This window comes from Hyperoodon ampullatus (assembly GCF_949752795.1).
Source record: "Hyperoodon ampullatus genome assembly, chromosome: 5".
Lineage (NCBI taxonomy): Eukaryota > Metazoa > Chordata > Mammalia > Artiodactyla > Ziphiidae > Hyperoodon > Hyperoodon ampullatus.
In genome coordinates this window covers 90,890,901-90,909,461 of record NC_136918.1, presented here as the reverse complement: position 1 = coordinate 90,909,461, position 18,561 = coordinate 90,890,901, and the positions used below count along the sequence as shown (strand labels likewise).

Below are 18,561 nucleotides of genomic sequence, written 5' to 3'. Positions count from 1 at the left end.
TCAAAAAGTATGACAATACAAGCCACAAATCCAAGAAACCCAGAGAATACAAAGCATAATATATATCAAAAAAGTACACCTAGACAGATCATTGTCAAACTGCATAGAACCATAGACAACGGGAAAATCTTGAAAGAATCCAAGAGGAAAAAAAACAAACAAAAAGGGCTTCCCTGGTGGCGCAGTGGTTGGGAGTCCGCCTGCCGATGCAGGGGACACGGGTTCGTGCCCCGGTCTGGGAAGATCCCACGTGCTGGGCCATGAGCTGTGGCCGCTGGGCCTGCGCGTCCGGAGCCTGTGCTCTGCAACGGGAGAGGCCACAGCAGTGAGAGGCCTGCGTACTGAGAAAAAAAAAAACAACCCTACCTATAGAAGAACAAGGCTGAGAATTACAGCAGACTTGTTGTCAGAAAAGAGGAAAGCCAGAAGAAAGTGTAATGAAGTATTTAAAGTGTTGAAAGCAAAAATCATCAACCTGGAATTCTATATGTAGTGAAATTATCCTTCAAAAGTGAAGGAGGAATGAAGACTTTCTCAGACAAATTAAAATGGGGCGAATCCATCACCAGCAGACCTACTGTGCAAGGAATGCCAAGACTTTTTTCAGTCGAAAGGAAAATAATATAGGTCAGAAACTTGGATCTACATAAAGAAAGAACATATTTTAGAGAAGGAATAAATGTAAGTAAAATAAAATTTAAAAAAAATTTAATTGATCTAAAAAATAACTATTTAGAGCAATAATAGTTAATGATGTACTGGGTGATTATAACATTATAGATAAATGAATGAATGACAGCAATGTCACAAGGGATGAGAAGGAATATTCTGTTAGAAATTTCCTGCACTACACATGAAGTGGAATAGTCTTATTGAAGGTAGACTTAGTTAAAAATAAATATTGCAAACTCTAGGACAAACAGTAAATTTGTTTTTATAAAGTATAATTGACATGCCAGGAGAGGAGAGAAACTAGAATCTTATTAAAGATCAAAGCAGAGAAGACAGAAATAGAAGCCTCTGGCAATTAATAGAAAACAGTTCCAAAACTGGTTATTAATCTAAATATATCAATAATCGTTCTAAATTTGAATGGTTTAAATTCATTAATTAAAAGACAGAGACTGTCAGGGTAGATTAAAAATACCCAACTATTTGTGGTTTACAAGAAATCATTTTAAATATAAAGACACTGATAGGTTAAAAGTCAAAGGATAGAGAAAGATACAGCATCATTAATTGTGATAAATGTACCCAGTGTAATGTATGCTGTTAATAGGGGAAACTGAGTATGGGGCATATGGGAACTCTCTGTGCTATCTTCATTATAAATCTGTAAATCTAAAAGTGTTCTAAAATTAATAATTTATTTAAAAGGTGGATAATAAATTATTTGAATGAAAAACAAAGCAAAACAGTTAAATATAAAATATCTTTGAATTAAAAAAAGAAGCTGCTCTGAAAAGTGCATCTTAAAGATCACAGCATCTCTTTAGCTTACTCTAAATGATAAACGGTAACCATGCGTTAGGCTAATAGAATAAATAATTCAAAAACTAGTCTTCAGGACTTCCCTGGTGGTGCAGTGGTTAAGAATCCGCCTGCCAATGCAGGGGACACAGGTTCGAGCCCTGATCCAGGAAGATCCCACATGCCACGGAGCAACTAAGCCCGTGTGCCACAACTACTGAGCCTGCGCTCCAGAGCCCACGTGCCACAACTACTGAAGCCCAAGCACCTAGAGCCTGTGCTCCGTGACAAAGAGAAGCCACAGCAATGAGAAGCCCGTGCACCATAATAAAGAGCAGCCCCAGCTCACCGCAGCTAGAGAAAGCCCGCACACAGCAATGAAGATGCAACGCAGCCAAAAATAAATAAATAAATGAATTTATAAAAATAAAAACTAGTCTTCTATAAAATCTGCTTATTGTTCATTAAGAACTGCTACTAATTTATCCATTTATATGCATTTGAATTTCAGAAGAGAGAAAAAATATTTAAATACATGACAAAATGAAGTTTTTCACAATATTTAAGTACAGTGTGGATAAGTCATTCTATAGTTTAGGACTGTCTAGGTTTACCAGTTTGACTTAGCACTAATTCCATTCTGTTGGTAAATGAACACTGAGCACCTCCTACGTTTGTGTAACTGGTTTAGGCATCATGGAGAATCACAAAAATGCATAAGAAATAGTCTCTGCCTTAAGAAGTTGCATAATATAGCTTGTAGTCCTTTAAAAACAACTTCTATATTTACCCTTTCCTACAAATCCAGATTTTTAAAATACCAGTAGACTCAGTAAATAAATTGGATCTTTGCCTCATCAGGTTTTGCTGGACAATGAGTTTGTGTGTTTCACCTGTAGGGGGAAACAGTGTTGATTTCTTCTCAACCACAGGATAGTTCGTTTTACATTCAGCAAATAGTATTATTCTTTTATTATAAAACATTAAATGTATTTCCTTACCTGACTAAAATTATTTTTTCATTTTTCTTTTGGTTAATTAATTCAGTGTTGTTTAAATACATGGAAGTTCCTGAAAGAGCTGTGAAATTCCAATATTTATCCTTGGCCACAATTCTCAAAATGATCGATTAGCCTTTTATTTTGTCTGGATGGTTTTAAGGACTTTAATCTGGCAGCTTTTTGGTATCACATGAGGACCTGGATTTCTGAGCAAAGTGATATCCCTGTGCTGTGATCTCTTCCACCCAAACAGTTTTGCTTTTATTAACAACAGGGCAATATTGAGCTTTTTGTATAAACATGGACTGCTAGTAATTTGTTTTGATATTTCTAATACAAAGTCTCACTGATATAAGAAGGATAGTGGCACATAGGAAAAATATATATGAATATTTACTGGAATAATTTAGCAAGGGGAGGCTCTCAGGTATGAAAATGAAAATAGGCAAAAGAGCCTTTTTTAAAAACTTAATTCTCTCCATAGTGAGAAGAGGCTAAAATTGAAAGGGTTTGTACCAATGTATGCAAAATACTTCAATAAGACTAAACAAATAGCAACTGTATATATAACACTTATATGCTCTTTCTTCTCCCCTTTTTGTCTAGAAATGTAGACGCTTAAAAATAATCACATTATTATTATTTAGTAACTCTGCAGAGATTCCTTGAAAATGATAAAATTATGCCAGTTAAGACTTAGTGGTGGGAAGGGGAGGGTTAGAAGCAGAGTGGCGGTTTCCCACAGGAAATCAATCCATCTTGCAGCTCATAGTAAAACTGACTTCAAGGGAAGGTTAATGAGATCACAGCTTGCTAATCATTCTGAAAGGCATCATTTGCCATTTCCAAACAAGATGACAATTGCCAGGCAGCTTTATCTTGTAACACCAGAAAGCCTTAGTATCTTTTAACACTGCCATTGCACATTTATCTGTATGTACTGTTGACAGAAAGATTCAGAAACTGATTATAGTAGCCAGCTGTGGGTTTAGTAGCATAGAACACCAACCTTACTGTAGTAAAAAAAAAAAAAAAAAACCTTGCAAGTGCTTTTGGTGCATTCATTGCAGATGAAATCATAGGGAAAATCCCTTCTCTCAAAGTGTGCTTGCTATTTAATTTAGCAAATATTTAAGAGAATTCTATGTGAAAGTCTCTGAGTTGGACACTGTGAGAGTTGCAAAGATAAATAAGGTAAGACCCTGCAAGATGTGGCCATGGCCGAAGAGAAGCGATTAAATGATTTGCAGTAGTAGATGGAACAACTGTCATAGGTGCAAGGTAGGAAAATTATACTTGTCTCCACCCTACTCTTAGCTGTCAGCTAGGATAAGTCCACAAATACCCAGTGACGGCACTGTCCAAAGCCCTCCTATACAGAGCCAGATCTGAGCCCAGTATCACTGAGCTCCAAAAGAGTCCTCCATCCCAACCTGCTCCCTGCTCTCCCTAGCTCACCAGACTCACAACCACTGGAAGAAACACCAGTAACTTTACACCCACTTACAGAATGCTTTAGCCACATCTAACCATGCTGAGTTCTACAGAGCAGTTTCTACTGGGGCTTTTAAGATCAGTGCTGACTGTTCTTGTCCTGGGGTTAACAGAAAAATTCTTGCTGAGTCTCTGAAGCACTGGTTCTGGATGAGTAAGGTAGTGCATTGGGGAAATCTCAGAAGGTGTCCCTTTGATTTTCAAAATTTCTTAGTCATATTAAGATAACGAAAGTCATGCTTCTGCTCAATGGACAAGTCTATTGAATCGTGTCTTGCCCCACACGTCCCAGAGATGGTATCAATCTATATTTGTTGAATGAATAAATGCATGAATAAATACAAAGAGCAACTAGATGACCTCTAGGAGCTGCGGTCACAGGGTTTGTTGTTATCCTCTCATGCATTTGAAGGGAGAGGAAAAGCACTGTATTCTTTGTGGGAAATTCATATTAGATGTGAAATTAAATGACTGAATGCCATTTAGGAAAGTTAGCTATAGTAGTTACTTTTTAAAAATCAACAAATATTTGCTGAGCACTTATCTTGTGCAGTCACTTTCTAGGTAGTGGGGAAGCAATGCTGAGGAAGACAGACACAGGACCTGACTTCCTGGAGCTTAGAGCCTTGGGGAGCAAAGTAGACCATAAACAAAAACAAGCAAAATAATTTCTCTTTTAATGTGTAATGCAGGAAACAGGATATGATAGTGTAGAGTGCACCTGGGTAGATGGGTGCCCTACTTTAGTGAGAGTTATAAAGGAAGGCTGTACTGAATATTTAAGTTTGAGGTAAGTCACTGAGGAGAAGACGGAAGCTTTGTAAAGAAACATTTTACCCTCTCCAAGCAGAAGGGGGGATGAGTACAAAGACTGGAGGTAATGAAAAGTTTATCTTGATCAAGGGGGGAAAGGAAGCTAGTGAGGCTCTAGAGGAAGAGCTGGCACACTTTTTCTCTAAAGGGTTTGACAGTAAATATTTTAGGCTTTTCGGGCCATATGCTCTCTGTTAAAAGTCAACTCTGCTTTACAGCTCAAAAGTAGCTGTGGATGTGAGAGTAGCTGTGTTCCAGTAAAACGTTATTTGCAAAAACAGGTTATGGGTGGATTTGGCCCATGGGCTATAGTTTGCCGTGCTCTAGACTATAGAGCAAAATAGTGTTACATGTTGAAATTGGAAAACTGCAGGATCCAAACCATTGGGCTGAGGGCATAGTAAGAAGTTGGAATTTTATTCGTAGTGCAATGTAAAGCCATTGAAAGCTCCCACTAAGCAAGGGAGTGACTTGGTCTAATTTAGTTTTTAAAATATTATTCTAGATGCTGTGTAGGGAATAGATCATAAAAGCCATCGGTGTAGAAGTAGGGAGGCGCTTTGCGGTAGTCTGGGCAAGAGATGGAGATGCCTGGCCTCCAGGGGGCAGCAAAGAGATGGTGTGCATGAATTAATAGTCAAATCAGGACATGAAAATGGATTGGATGTGAGAGTGAGAGACATATCAAGGCAGCAAGGATGAGTCCTAGGTTTCTGAGTTGAATTACGTTTCTGGGTGATGATAGTGCTGTTATCAAAACGTGGAAGATGGAGAAGGAAACAGAAGTTCAGTTTCAGAAAGTTTTAGTTTGACCTGTCTGTGAGACACTGAGTCATTCTTCAGAAGAATGCCTGAAAAACTACAAGGGAAAATGGACCATTTCTGAATCAGGTCAAAGAGAGAAGCAAGGCCAGTATCCAGTCATTCACACTAGAATGGCTTTGGAGGGAGTGTACCAAAGCCCTTCTTCTGTAAATCATGAGATATACATACACATATGTATGTGTGTAATATACATATATATACATATATATATATGTGTGTGTATATATATATATGTATATATATATACACTCAACTCAGGACTTTTGTTAAAGTGGTGACAATCACTACTTCCTGTCTCAAAATACAGGGCGAACTCCTTCTCCAGCATAGGAAGCTGCATGCCTCCACTTCGTGTCTCTGTTTCTGCACCATCAATGAGCAAGCCTCCACAGCAGTGAAAGGGGGCTGATTGCAGGCAGATAAAAATAATTGTAGAGATACAGGATGCTAATTGTGACCAGCAAACAAAGTTTGCAGATTAGTTGTGACCTGTAAATGTGCTGCTACACGTTTCTCTTTGGGACTTTAACCACATCCTAAAACACAGTTCATCATGTCAATTTTTCAGAGCTAAGTTTGCTTGCTTGAGTAATCAAGTCATAAGCATAAGAAAAAATGTAACCACATTTTATTGCTTTTACTTAATTCAACTTCAACTGGATGCTCCTAGTAATACTGCTGCAGAAAATAATCACAGAAATAGGGAACAAGTTAATGAACCATAGATCAGAACACACAAAAATAATGTTTCCCAATCCATTCCATGTTAGTAGGTGAAGTTTCAAAAGGTACTTTTTGGTCAAATATGTTTAAGAAGCATAACTTTGCTGAGGTAGGTTTATCTTTGGTAGAACATCTTAATGTAAATAATATCATTCATGCTAATATGCAGTGTGAAATCCCAGAAGGGTGATACAGTATTTGGTCTTTTCAAACTTATTGAAAACATATCTTATTGAAAACATATCACAACTTGATAAACACACACGCATACACACATTACATCTATCGAGTATATATTTTCAATAGAATCATCATCCTATCTTATAACTAGGGTCAGTTTGCAATAGGCTTTCTGTCAGTGGCAGAATATCCAATTTTAGCTGCTTAAATAATTAGGGGTTATTTTCCTTAAAGAGCAAGAAACCAAGAGGTAGGTTTGTGGCTCTGTTCAGTGGCTCACGAAGTCAAAACAAACTCTTAAAAATTCTCTCGACCTTTCTTTTCCTCTCAGTTGCAAAATAACTTCTGCAGCTGCAAGTACCACAGCTGTGTACAAGAAAAGGAAGAGGGAATTAGGAAGAGGTAGGATCAGCTTCATCTGTTCCTCTTTAACAAAGAAAACAAAATATTTTTCAGAATTCCTATAGCAGATATTTCCTTGAGTCTCATTATCTTATTACCATCAGGCTCCCTGACCACATATAACTGCTGCAGAGGGTGGGAGGGTAGGTGGAGGCTCTGGGAAGCCCAGAACAGGATTCTCATAATTGGTTTAGACATTCATGTTATTTCACCTGGCTTGGGCACGTCATGCTTCAAACAAATTAGACACAAGGAGAAGCTGGATCTTGCCTAGGCAACTAATAGTGTCTGCTACACAGACTGTATTACCAGACAAATTTAGCATAATTCATTTGTCATTTGTTAATTGTGGTGAACATTGTAATGTACTGCCCAGATTCCCCTTCAGGAATAAAGGACTGATTACCTGCTGGTAGGGTTGTCAGAAGGAAAACAGGCCTCAAGCTATCAGCTCCCTTTAGGTATCCCTGCAAGTGAAGAGTCACCTTACCAAGGACTTACCCCCTTCAAGGCGGTCTTTTTTTTTTTTTTTTTTCTGCGGTACGCGGGCCTCTCACTATTGTGGCCTCTCCCCTTGCAGAGCACAGGCTCCGGACGCGCAGGCCCAGCGGCCATGGCTCACGGGCCCAAGCCACTCCGCGGCATGTGGGATCTTCCCGGACTGGGTCACAAACCCGTGTGCCCTGCATCGGCAGGCGGACTCTCAAACCACTGCGCCACCAGGGAAGCCCCAAGGCGGTCTTTATCAACATGGGCCTGCAAGGGCCCCACCCCTCCTCTTTCCCTTCATTTACCTCTCCCGGCCGTGCCACACTCAGAACAGCTCTGAAAGGTCATCCTATTTTCAGAGCTGGGGGCTTTGCTGAAGCTTCTGTTGAGACTGCATTGCAGCTTGACTCCCCTCTGCCCAGTCCTGCTTTACACGCTTGTCTTCCACAGGTTCACCTGATTCCAATTGCACTCCTAGTAAACCTACAAGCTAATGTCTATCTCGGAGTCTCCTTCCCGAGAACCCAACCTGCTACAAAAATAGAAATCAGATATACTCAAAACATGTTCCTTTCTCTATTTCAGTCTTGAAGTTTGTTTGGAAGCTCGAAGTAATTTTTTTTTAATTAGAGCTATTAAAGTTAAAATGTAATTTTTAAGGCTGCCACATGGCACTGAAATTCTTTGTCGCTCCAACATTGGCAAGTGTGAGAATTTTTGCCATCTGTACCAACTATTCATTTTCCCAATTGAGCAAACACTTGATTTTGTTTATAAATTTTGGAAAACACCTTTATTTTTCTGAATTAATTAATTAGTACTCATTGTAAAATTACAGAAACAGGTGACAGTTTAACTAAGAAAGAAAAAATTACCTGTAATCTTAACACATATCTGTTATTAATCTTTGAGTGATGTCTGTCCAGACTTTTAAAGGGAGTTAACAGCTGTTTCTCTGACCTTTTTTTTAGTCTTAGGAAAGTCTGAGAATTTGATCCATGTTCATTTTTCCTTGTAATATTAACTGAAAGAATTTTTAGGAACAGAAATAGAGCAGTTCTATACTAAAAGAGGATCTGGACAAGGACTAAAGGACCAAAACATACCTCATCATTGAGACTGAGTGATGACTAACTGCTATTTATGAGATGCAGCTGCAGAGACTTGGGGCTAATCATATACACCTGAGAGAACAACGTGACAAGGACTAAAAGCTTAAGGGTCCCCAGAGCTGATGATTCCCTGAGCTATGAGAGCTGCATGTTTTCATTTCTATGTGTGTTCTATAAACAGCATGGCAGGCACATTGCAAGCTATGCCTGTGAGGTCCAAGACCACAGCTTTATTGTTGTGTGTGCTATTTCCTGTTTGCATTCTTAAAACTAAATAACAACTGGTGCTGGGTGAATTCTAATGTGTTCTATGAGTTTAATTGTTAAGCTGAACTCTAAATAACTACAACTGGCAGAAACAGACATTTTAAAAAAATTTTTCGTTTTTTGATGTGGACCATTTTTAAAGTCTTTATTGAATTTGTTACAATATTGCTTCTGTTTTTATGTTTTGGCCCCGAGGCATGTGGGCTCTTAGCTCCCTGACCAGGGATTGAACCTGCACCCCCTGCATTGGAAGATGAAGTCTCAACCACTGGACTTCCAGGGAAGTCCTGAAACAGACATTTCTATTATCACACAGATAATTCAGAACTCCATTCTCATTGTAGAAGATTCAAATACTATAGAATTTCATAAAGTAAACTCTCCTTCCCTGCATTCTCCCTCTTCCATCATTTTTAATTATTAATTTAATTTACTTATTTTGCATAGGTCTATCCAGATTTTCTATTATTTCTCAAGTCAGTTTTTGGTACTTTGTGTCTTTCTAGGAATTTATCCATTTCATCTAAGTGTTAAATTTATAGGCTTAAAGTCCTTCATGTTTCCTTATAATTCTTTTAGTTCCTATAGGATCTATAGTTATGCTTATCAATTTTATTAATCTTTACAAAGAACAAGCTTTTGATTCCATTGATATTCTTTATTATTTTTCTGTTGCTAGCCCATTGATTTCTGCTCTGATCTTTATTTTCTTCTTTCTACTTTAAGTTTGATTTCTTCCCTCTTGCTTGTCAAAGTAGAAGACAAGATTATTGATTTAGACATTTCTTCTTTAATTATGTAAGCATTTTATGATCAATATTTCCTCCTAAGCTTTGCTTTAGCTACAGCCTATAAATTTTGATATGTTGGGCCTTTATTTTCATTTAGTTTAAAGTATTTTGCAATTTCTCTTATGAGTTCTTCTTTGACCATCAGTTATTTAGAAGTCCGTCATTATTTTTCAAAAATTTGGGTATTTCCCAAATATCCTTCTATTATTGATTTCTGATTTAATTCTGTAATAATGAAAAGTATTTTGTATTATTTCAATCCTTTTAATTTTTTTGAGACTTGCTTTATGGACTAGCATAGAGTTTATCCTGAAGATTGTTCCATCTGTGCTTATAAATAATGTGTATTTTGCCATTGCTATGTGGCAAATACTCCTTAAATGTCAATCATTGATACTATGTATAAAATAGACAACTGAGGGGAACATACTGTATAGCACAGGGAACTTTACTTAATGCACTGTGGTATCCTAAATGGAGGGAAATCCAAAAGGGAGGGGCTATACGTATATGTATGGCTGATTCATTTTGCTGTGTAGTAGAAGCTAACATGACATTGTAAAGCAACTATACTCCAATAAAAATTTAAGTAAATAAATAAAACTTAAAGATATAAAATAAAATGTCAGTTGGATCCTTCTTACAATGTTCAAGGCTTCTATGTCCTTACTAATTTTCTTTCCATTTCTATCAATTACGGAGACAGGAGTTGCTAAGTCCCCAACTCTGGCTATTGTATTTTCTATTTCTTCTTAAATTCTGTCAGTTTTTGCTTCATTTATTTTTGGGGCTCTGTTGTTACGAGCATATACATTTGAAATTATATCTTTCTGATGTATTGACCCTTTTATCATTATGAAATGTTACCAACAAAATCATCTCTAGTAATATTCTTTGTCTTGAGGTCTATTTCACCTCATATTAATGTAGCCACTCTAACTCTGTTATCATTACTGTATACATGCATTTTTTCCCCATCATTTTACCCTCACCTATTTGTATCTTTGAATTTTACATATTTCTTTTGTAAACACAGAGTAAGATCTTGGTGTTTTGGGGTGTTTTTTAAATCCCTTTACCTCTGCCTTTGAGTGGAGTGTTCAGCTCACTCATATTTAATGTAATTATTGATATAGTTGGATTTATATCCACTATTTTGCTTGTTTTCTTCATATCTCATTTTTTTGTTCTTCTATTGCTCCATTACTGTCTTTTGTGTTAAACAAAAACTTTTCTGATACCATTTTAATTCCCTCATTGATCATTTTAGCTGTATTCTTTGAGATTTTGTGTTGTTTTTAGTTGCTCTAGGGTTTAAAATGTTCATTTTTAACTTTCACAATTCAAGTTAGCACTGACATAATTTCATTAAAATATAGCATACTAGTAAAGCCCTATGTCATTTCTCCTTATTCTTCTGTGTTATTGACATATGTATAAAACCTTCATATATATTGTAAATCTAATAATAGTGTTAGAATTATGACTTTAAACAATCTTCTAATTTTAAAGAAATTAAGGAAGGAAAAGAAAAAAATTATACATACATGCATATAGTTCTTATTTACTCACATATTTCTGGTGACCTCCATTTTTTCCTGTGGATCTGAATTTATTGTCTGGTGTCATTTCCTTCAGCCTGAACGACTTCCCTTTTTTTGTCAGGTCTCCTAGCAGTGAATTCTATCAATTTTTGTTTATCTAGAAATATCTTTATTCTTCTTTTTTTTTCTTTCTTTCAGCACTTTATGTCATTTTTCCTTCTTGTGGGCTCTATTGTTTCTTAGGAGAAGTTAACTATTAATCACACTGTAGTCCCCTTTTATACGAGTTGTGTTTCTCTTGCTGCATTCAAGATTTTCTCTTTTCTTTGGATTTCAAGAATTTGAATATAATGTGTCTAGTTGTGTTTTCTTTTTTTTTGTGTATCAGCCTGGTGTTCATTGAGCTTCTTGGTGTTCATTGGGTCTGGAAATAAATGTTTTTCACTAAAATGGGACGTTTATAGCCGTTATATTTTAAAATAATTTTCTACTTCCATATCGCCCCTCCTTTCATGATTCCCAATACATATATTCTTGAAATTGTTCTACAGATCTTTGAGACTATTTCTTTTTTTTAATCTCTTTTATTTTTGTTCTTTGAATTAGACAATTACTATTGATCTATCTTCTAATTCACTGACTTTTGCTATTTCAAATCTTCTGTTGAGTCTCCCTAGTGAATTTTTTATTTCATTTACTATACTTTTCCAATTTAGAATTTCCATTTGGTTATTTCATCTGGGTTTTCAAGAGTCAATTTTTACTGACTACTTTGTTTTCCCTGAATATGGGTCACACTCTTCTGTTTCTTAGCATGTCTTGTAATGATTGTGTGAATTTTAGATAAAATTGTAGCACCTGTGCATTCTGTTTTATTTTTCTAAGTCTCAGTGTTTTGTGGTTTTCTATTGTTTGTTTCTTTGTTTTAGTAACTTGCCTGGACTTAAACCACAGGATATCTTCTTCTGAAGCTGACAATGTATCTGGTCTTTTTTTTAAGTATTTCTTTTTTGGGGACCCCTCTGTCTGCATGATTTAGTGGTCAGCCAGTGATTTGGGCAGACACCTTAATTATCTAAGGCTTCCTCAGATGTTGCCAACTGAGGTATGTGTGTGGAGAACACCTTCAAAGTTGCAGCCAGTTCTCAAGTCTATCTTGGTGTACCATATCAGGAGATACATGACTTTAGTTGTTTCATTACTGATAACATTAACACTGATACTTAGTTAAGATTATATCTGCTAAGTTTCTCTACCAAGAGATTAATATTTTCCTTTTAAATTAATAAATAATTTGTAGACTTTTTGGTCAAAGTTTGTAATTTTAAAATAGGTAAATATCACTTTGCTCATTGATCATTTACTTACTAGCTTAGCACCTACGGACTATTTTTTCTGAATCAGTTATTAAGTTGATAGATGGTGGATGTTCTAACTCCATTATTCCTTCCACTCTATTCCAAGAAACAATTTTCCCTTTTTATTTATTCATCCATTTCTTTATTTACTTATCAACATGGACACATAGATTCTTTTTTTTCTCTTTCCTATCTCCAAATTTTTGGTTTCGGTTTTTTTTTTTTTTGTGGTATGCGGGCCTCTCATTGTTGTGGCCTCTCCCGTTGCGGAGCACAGGCTCCGGACGCGCAGGCTCAGCGGCCATGGCTCACCGGCCCAGCCACTCCATGGCACGTGGGATCCTCCCGGACTGGGCCACGAACCCATGTCCCCTGCATCGGCAGGTGGACTCCCAACCACTGCGCCACCAGGGAAGCCCTCCAAATTTTTAAAGTTAGTCTTACCAAAGTATAATTTTACACAGAGTAAAAATAGACTGTTTTTAATTTTTCCCAAGAGAGTTCCCTTTTGTCCTTTTTCAGCCAATCTCTCTTCCAACCTCTAGCCCCCCAAACCTACTGATCTCATTTCTGTTCCTATTTTAATATTAATTTTTGATTTTTTGTTGCTAATATAAAATTTTATATATTAATCTTATATTATGAAACCCTGCTACACTTGCTAATTAATCCTAGCGGATTGTTTTTTGTAGCTTCCATAGAATCATGTCATCTGTGAGACCTCTTCCTTTACTTCTTGCTTTCCAGTCCAGATGCATTTGATTTCTTTTGCTTATTGCTTGGGCTAGAACTTCTAGTACAATGTTGAATTAAAGTGGTGAGAGTATATATCCTTGCCTTATGTCTATATTAGAGGGAAAACCTTCAGTAATTGACAAGGATAACATCCTTAATGATTAAGGATGATGTAAGTTGTAGGCTTTTTTCAAGTACTCTTAATTATGTTGAGGAAGTTCCCTTCTATTTTTAGTTTCCTGAGAGTTTTATTTTTTTAGACAGGAATGCATGTTGAGATTTTGTCAAATAGCTTTTCTGCCTCTACTGAAATGATCACATGGTTGTTTTTGTTTTTTGAGGTTTTTTAGTCATTAACCTGATGATTTATATTGATTGATTTTCTAAGGTTAAACCATCTTTTGTTCCTGGTGTAAATCCCACTCAGTCATGATATATTATCCTTTTAATATGTTGCTGGATTAGTCTTGCTAAAATTTTGTTAAGAGTTTTCCCATGTATGTTTATGAGGAATGACTTTTCTGTCATTTTCTTTTCGTGTAGTGTCTTTATCTTATTTTGTTATCAGGTTATACTGACAGCATCAACATCTATACTTACTATTTCACATATAGCAGACACTGTTCTAAGTAATTTACATATATTTATTCCTTTTTACATTTGGCATTATTTCAGACTTCACAAAACAACTGCAAGAATAATACAGGCTAGTCTCATATACTTTTCATTTAAACTTCTCAAATGTGAACCCCTTGCCACATTGGCTTTACTGTTCTCTCTCCCCTCTGGCCACCTTTGAGTCTTTTCACTTTAAAATTTTTTATTTTTCTTAAACTCTGGGAACTTTTCACACATAGTTTCCTTTATTATATACTCCTTCCATCATTTTAATACAATCTCTGGATAAATTCTATCCTTAGTTTTCCTGTGGCAGAACCAACTTATCACTCAGGACATCTCAGATATTATTATAGGGTCAATGAAATTGTCTTGATGAATCTAGTTAAAAATTTCAAAATTGATTGCTCTTATTTACTCTTCTGTGCTCTGGAGAATAAGTCTACTTACAAAATTATAAAGTCCATGTCTGGCAGGACAGATAGTATCTACTTAAAATTAAGTTCATTCTCAGCACCCCTTACTCACATATTTCTCTCTCCAGGCCCATTCTCTGTTCTTCATCTTTCTTAGATCATGTGAGGCTGACTTCTACAGACCATATCCTGAGGGCTGCCTTTCCCTTTGACTTGACTGGGTTTGACCAATGAGGAAAATGAGTGGGAGATTGAGATTGGAGGGCAGAGAACAAAATTGGGATGTTTTCCCACTAATCTCTCTTTGCCTGGTCATAACTGGAAATGGCTGGGTTTTTGGGGGGGTGAGGGGGGTTTTTAACTGAAAGCCATAGTTCCTGCCAGGCAGTCCTTTCTTACAGCTATATATAGTTCACTGGGTTCCAGTAACTGATACTTCTCTAATACCTTTAAGCCTAGGAGTTGTCATGGGCTCCCTCTGTTGTTAAGTGGCAAGTGCTTCACCATCTCCTGTTCTTTCCATTAGCCCTGCCTGCACCTCATTCAACTCCTCCTTTTGACAGGTGCACCTGTTTCTAGCCAGGATCCTGACTGTGCATCACTTCTTGGTGTTCCTGTTTCTACTTCTACTCTATGTTCCTCATCCTAGGGTCTCCAACTAGAGCTTACCTTCTCCTAGAAAGGTTCTAGCCCCAAATATCTTATTTTGTTCAAAATTTAATCTAACGCATGTCTCACCTGAAGGAGGATCCACTAGAACGAGTATCACTGTATAAGATATTCTAAGGATGCTAATTTTGTTACCTGTCCTGGGGCATTTGAATTTTAAGGGATAATTCCTTTATAATCTCAAGCAAAACATCTCAAGATGGAAATTCTTATAAAGGTGGTAAAGTTGATATTCTCTGTGGTGCCCCTCAAGTAAGCCAGGCCCCAAGTGTGGAAGGAGGCCAGAAGGTAAGAGCCTGTTCAACAAGAAGAAAAAGTTGCTAAAATACATACCTCAGAACAGTAGTTCTACAAAATGCTTTGAAAAAAATAAGGGAATTATTCTTTTATGTGATAATTTTTGGAAATGCTGCATAATAAATCTTCCTCTTGAGAAGAGAAATTGCATATTAGCTCACTAAAACTATGAGAAGTCTTATGATAAATAAACTGGTTTTACTTTGTTTGAGCCAGTTGTGTTTCAAATAAGAACAAAATTTCTCAGAATGCTTTAACTTTGCTAATAACACTGCCTCTAGGGCATCACATAGAAATCTGTGTAATAGAGCAAATTGTTTTCTTCCAGAAAATTTGGATGCTTAAGCATTTTACACATACAAAAATAGACTATATCTGCTATTAGCTATTTCTCTCTTATTTCTGAATTTTTGTTATCCACTCTTTTATTTCAGTGTTTGATTTTCTAATAATTCTGGTTCTATATGGCTATAATAAAAGTAATAAAAAGATCTGAGAATCTCATGCCAAATCCATGCAGTGTTCTATTGCTTTTAACTTTTTTCTTTTCTGTCTGAATAATTATGTTTTCTGGAGGATCTTATAGTGTAAACTCGATGAAAATATGAATCATCAATATAGTCTGATTAGATGCAACTGTAACACTATAATTAATTCTGAATAATTTCACATTTTAAAACAGCATAATTAGAAGCACAGGGGCCCCTTCCCTCTTGTCTTTCATAAAGTTGTTTGCTTACTTTGTACTAGCTTCAGTCTTAACAAAGAATGATTTACCAGAATAAAGAAAAAAATCACCCAGAGCGATAAATTCTGTTTCTATAAAATAAAGGTATTTTCAAGAGTCTTTAAAATAAGGAAGCATTTTTTATTCCAACTATAAAAGTAGTACAAGTTACCGTAAATAAGTTTAAACAATAGATAAATATATAAAATGTAATGTCAAAGTCCCAGGTAATCCCCTGCTAATACCTACTCTTACTACTTTGGAATTCCTTGGACTTAAAAAATATGTGTGTGTGTTTGTATAATATATCTGTGTGTATATACAGATATAAATAAATACACTATGGTGATAAAGATTAATTATAAAGCTAATAGATAACCATAAAAAAGAGGTTGGAAACCGGGCCTCTTTTTATACTCTGTGACCCATTTTTCTGAGTGTGGAAGCTCTGAATGGTAGCTGCCATTTTGATATGCTTTCTAGTTTCTTTTGGCAACAAAACGTCAATTTTGTTGGCCTTAAACTCCTCATTTCTTGACAGGTGCCCATCAAAACCACATAACTTTCCCTCAAATTTCCTACAACATTTCTAATTTCTTCAGTCTTCTCAGGACGTTTCTGTTTAGTCTAACTATCTTCTAAACTTCATTACTATGACCCCTCTCATGAAAAAGCACTACAGAAGCCTCATGTTTACTTATTATTGAACATGACTCATGAAGGCATCATTCAAATCTCTGAATGCACTCACTAATATATTCCATAACGAACATATATCCGTAGGTGTTTTTATATTCTGATAACATCTTCGTGTGTTCAGCCATCTATATTTAATGAAAAGCTATCACTTTTCCCCCCTGGCAAATTTCAAACATCTGTGGAGCTATCTAATGCACAGACATGAACTTTCTCTGTGACCTTGGACAATCTTGTTCTATCTCCTGAGGGTATAGATCTATGGCATGGGGAACATTGTGATGCAGATCACTTTTCAAGAACATTATGATAATTAGAAATTGTGAAGAGGTTCGGATTTATCAACCTAAGTTTGACTATTTTAGAAATACCAATCATGCACATTATGTGTAATCATGTACATTAACCCTTCTAAGCCATTAGGTAATTACTCAACATGTACCACGGACTGCCTTATTGACCCAAAGTGGGGGGTTATACCCTTCCTCAGTCCCTGCCTGTCTCCTCTGCTCTTGTGTTCCCCAGATCTCTGCAGACTTGTGTGTGTGAGGCTGCAGACTTGAGACAGGCAAACCTTAGCCATCCTCAGGCATTGTCCCACTAGTGGGTTTTGTTTGTCTCTCTCCCTGTTGGGCTGTCCTGAGAGTTACACTTCTTGAGCTAAAACACAGAATTCCTACATTTTTACCTGAGTCATTATTGCTGAGTCTGACCTTCTCTGCATCCAAAGCCAACTACTGAACACCCTTATTGTTTCTAGAATTGTGCTTTATGAATCAGCCAAGATGAGGGCATCCTCATACCTTTCTTTCCCATCCTCTGCACTGTTCTCATTCTAACAAGGGGATGCCTGCACCTCAGTTTCCGGTCTTGAGACTCTTTCTCTCTCCCATGTCCTCCGCATGCTCCAGTTGATAAACATGGGAATCTACTTTGCCCCTGTGCTAAGGTCCTGCTTGGGTAATCTATGCAGTTCCCTTTTGAGCCTGGGGCTTCTACCCTTCTTGCCAATCATCCTGTTTTAGGGCCAAAGGGTAACCCCTCACGGCTACCACACAGCTGGTCCCTCTCCTCTTGAACTGATGTGTCAAGTGTCCAAACCTCCCTGGAAATTTGGGAGTCAGCTCTTTGACAGTCTCCATTCTTGAGTTCTATCTAATTCTTGGACGGATCCTTTTGATTCTCTGTTGTGTTCTGGTCTCTAAATGAACCTGAGATTTCTGTTCCCTTGAGCTCTTGGTCTGTGGGCATCCAGGCCTGTTTCATACAACCTGCCACCCTGCTAACGGATGGAAGCTGAACAAAAAGTTCTCTGAACAAACAGGTTTAGAAAAAGCTCTGGTAAGAAAGCTTCTCGGGTTTCCTCTTTTGTAGGACTTATCTAAGCCTTTAATATACTAATATGCATCCATAGAGGTGAAAATAATATACAACTTTTCCAAATATATTTGCTGAAGGAGTATTTTTTTCCAAGAGTTTCTTAAAGACCTAGAACAAAATGTGTTCTAGGAAACATATTTTGAAATTGCTTTTTTAGAAGATTAGACTAGGGAATCCCATGGTCTCTTTCAGTTTTATAGATTCTGATTCAATGACTCACAAGAACTATTTTGGGGGAAAGTGATCAAAGTGGAAAAATCTGTTAGTGTTTAGTTTAACTCTGTCCAAGGAATAGAGCAGCACTGTATTTTATTTCCTAGGGAGTTGTTTTCTATGATGGAGCAGGGAGAAAGAATAAAACTAACATTCTTTTATTTATTCAATCATTGTGAGAATATTTATTGAGACTCACAATGTGCCAGGCATTATTCTAGACACTGGACTGTTAATGATGGATAAGATCAGTGTTCTCCCTGCCCTCAGGAATCTTAGAGAAATCAGCCAGAGCAAGCCACCTAGTATCTTTGCTCTGAGTTTGTGCATCGAAAGTCTCA

At 36.8% G+C, this 18,561-nt stretch overlaps 1 protein-coding gene across 1 annotated transcript in view; it reads left to right on the top strand.

Moving 5' to 3' along the window:
- Positions 1 to 18,561, top strand: part of TRAT1 (T cell receptor associated transmembrane adaptor 1) — a gene marked incomplete at both ends in the record, with an annotated part of 72,790 nt that overhangs the window by 18,588 nt on the left and 35,641 nt on the right. Inside the window, 2 exon segments of the mRNA XM_079705268.1 lie at positions 6,838 to 6,894; positions 6,896 to 6,908. Of these exon segments, the coding sequence (XP_079561394.1) occupies positions 6,838 to 6,894; positions 6,896 to 6,908 (70 nt within the window).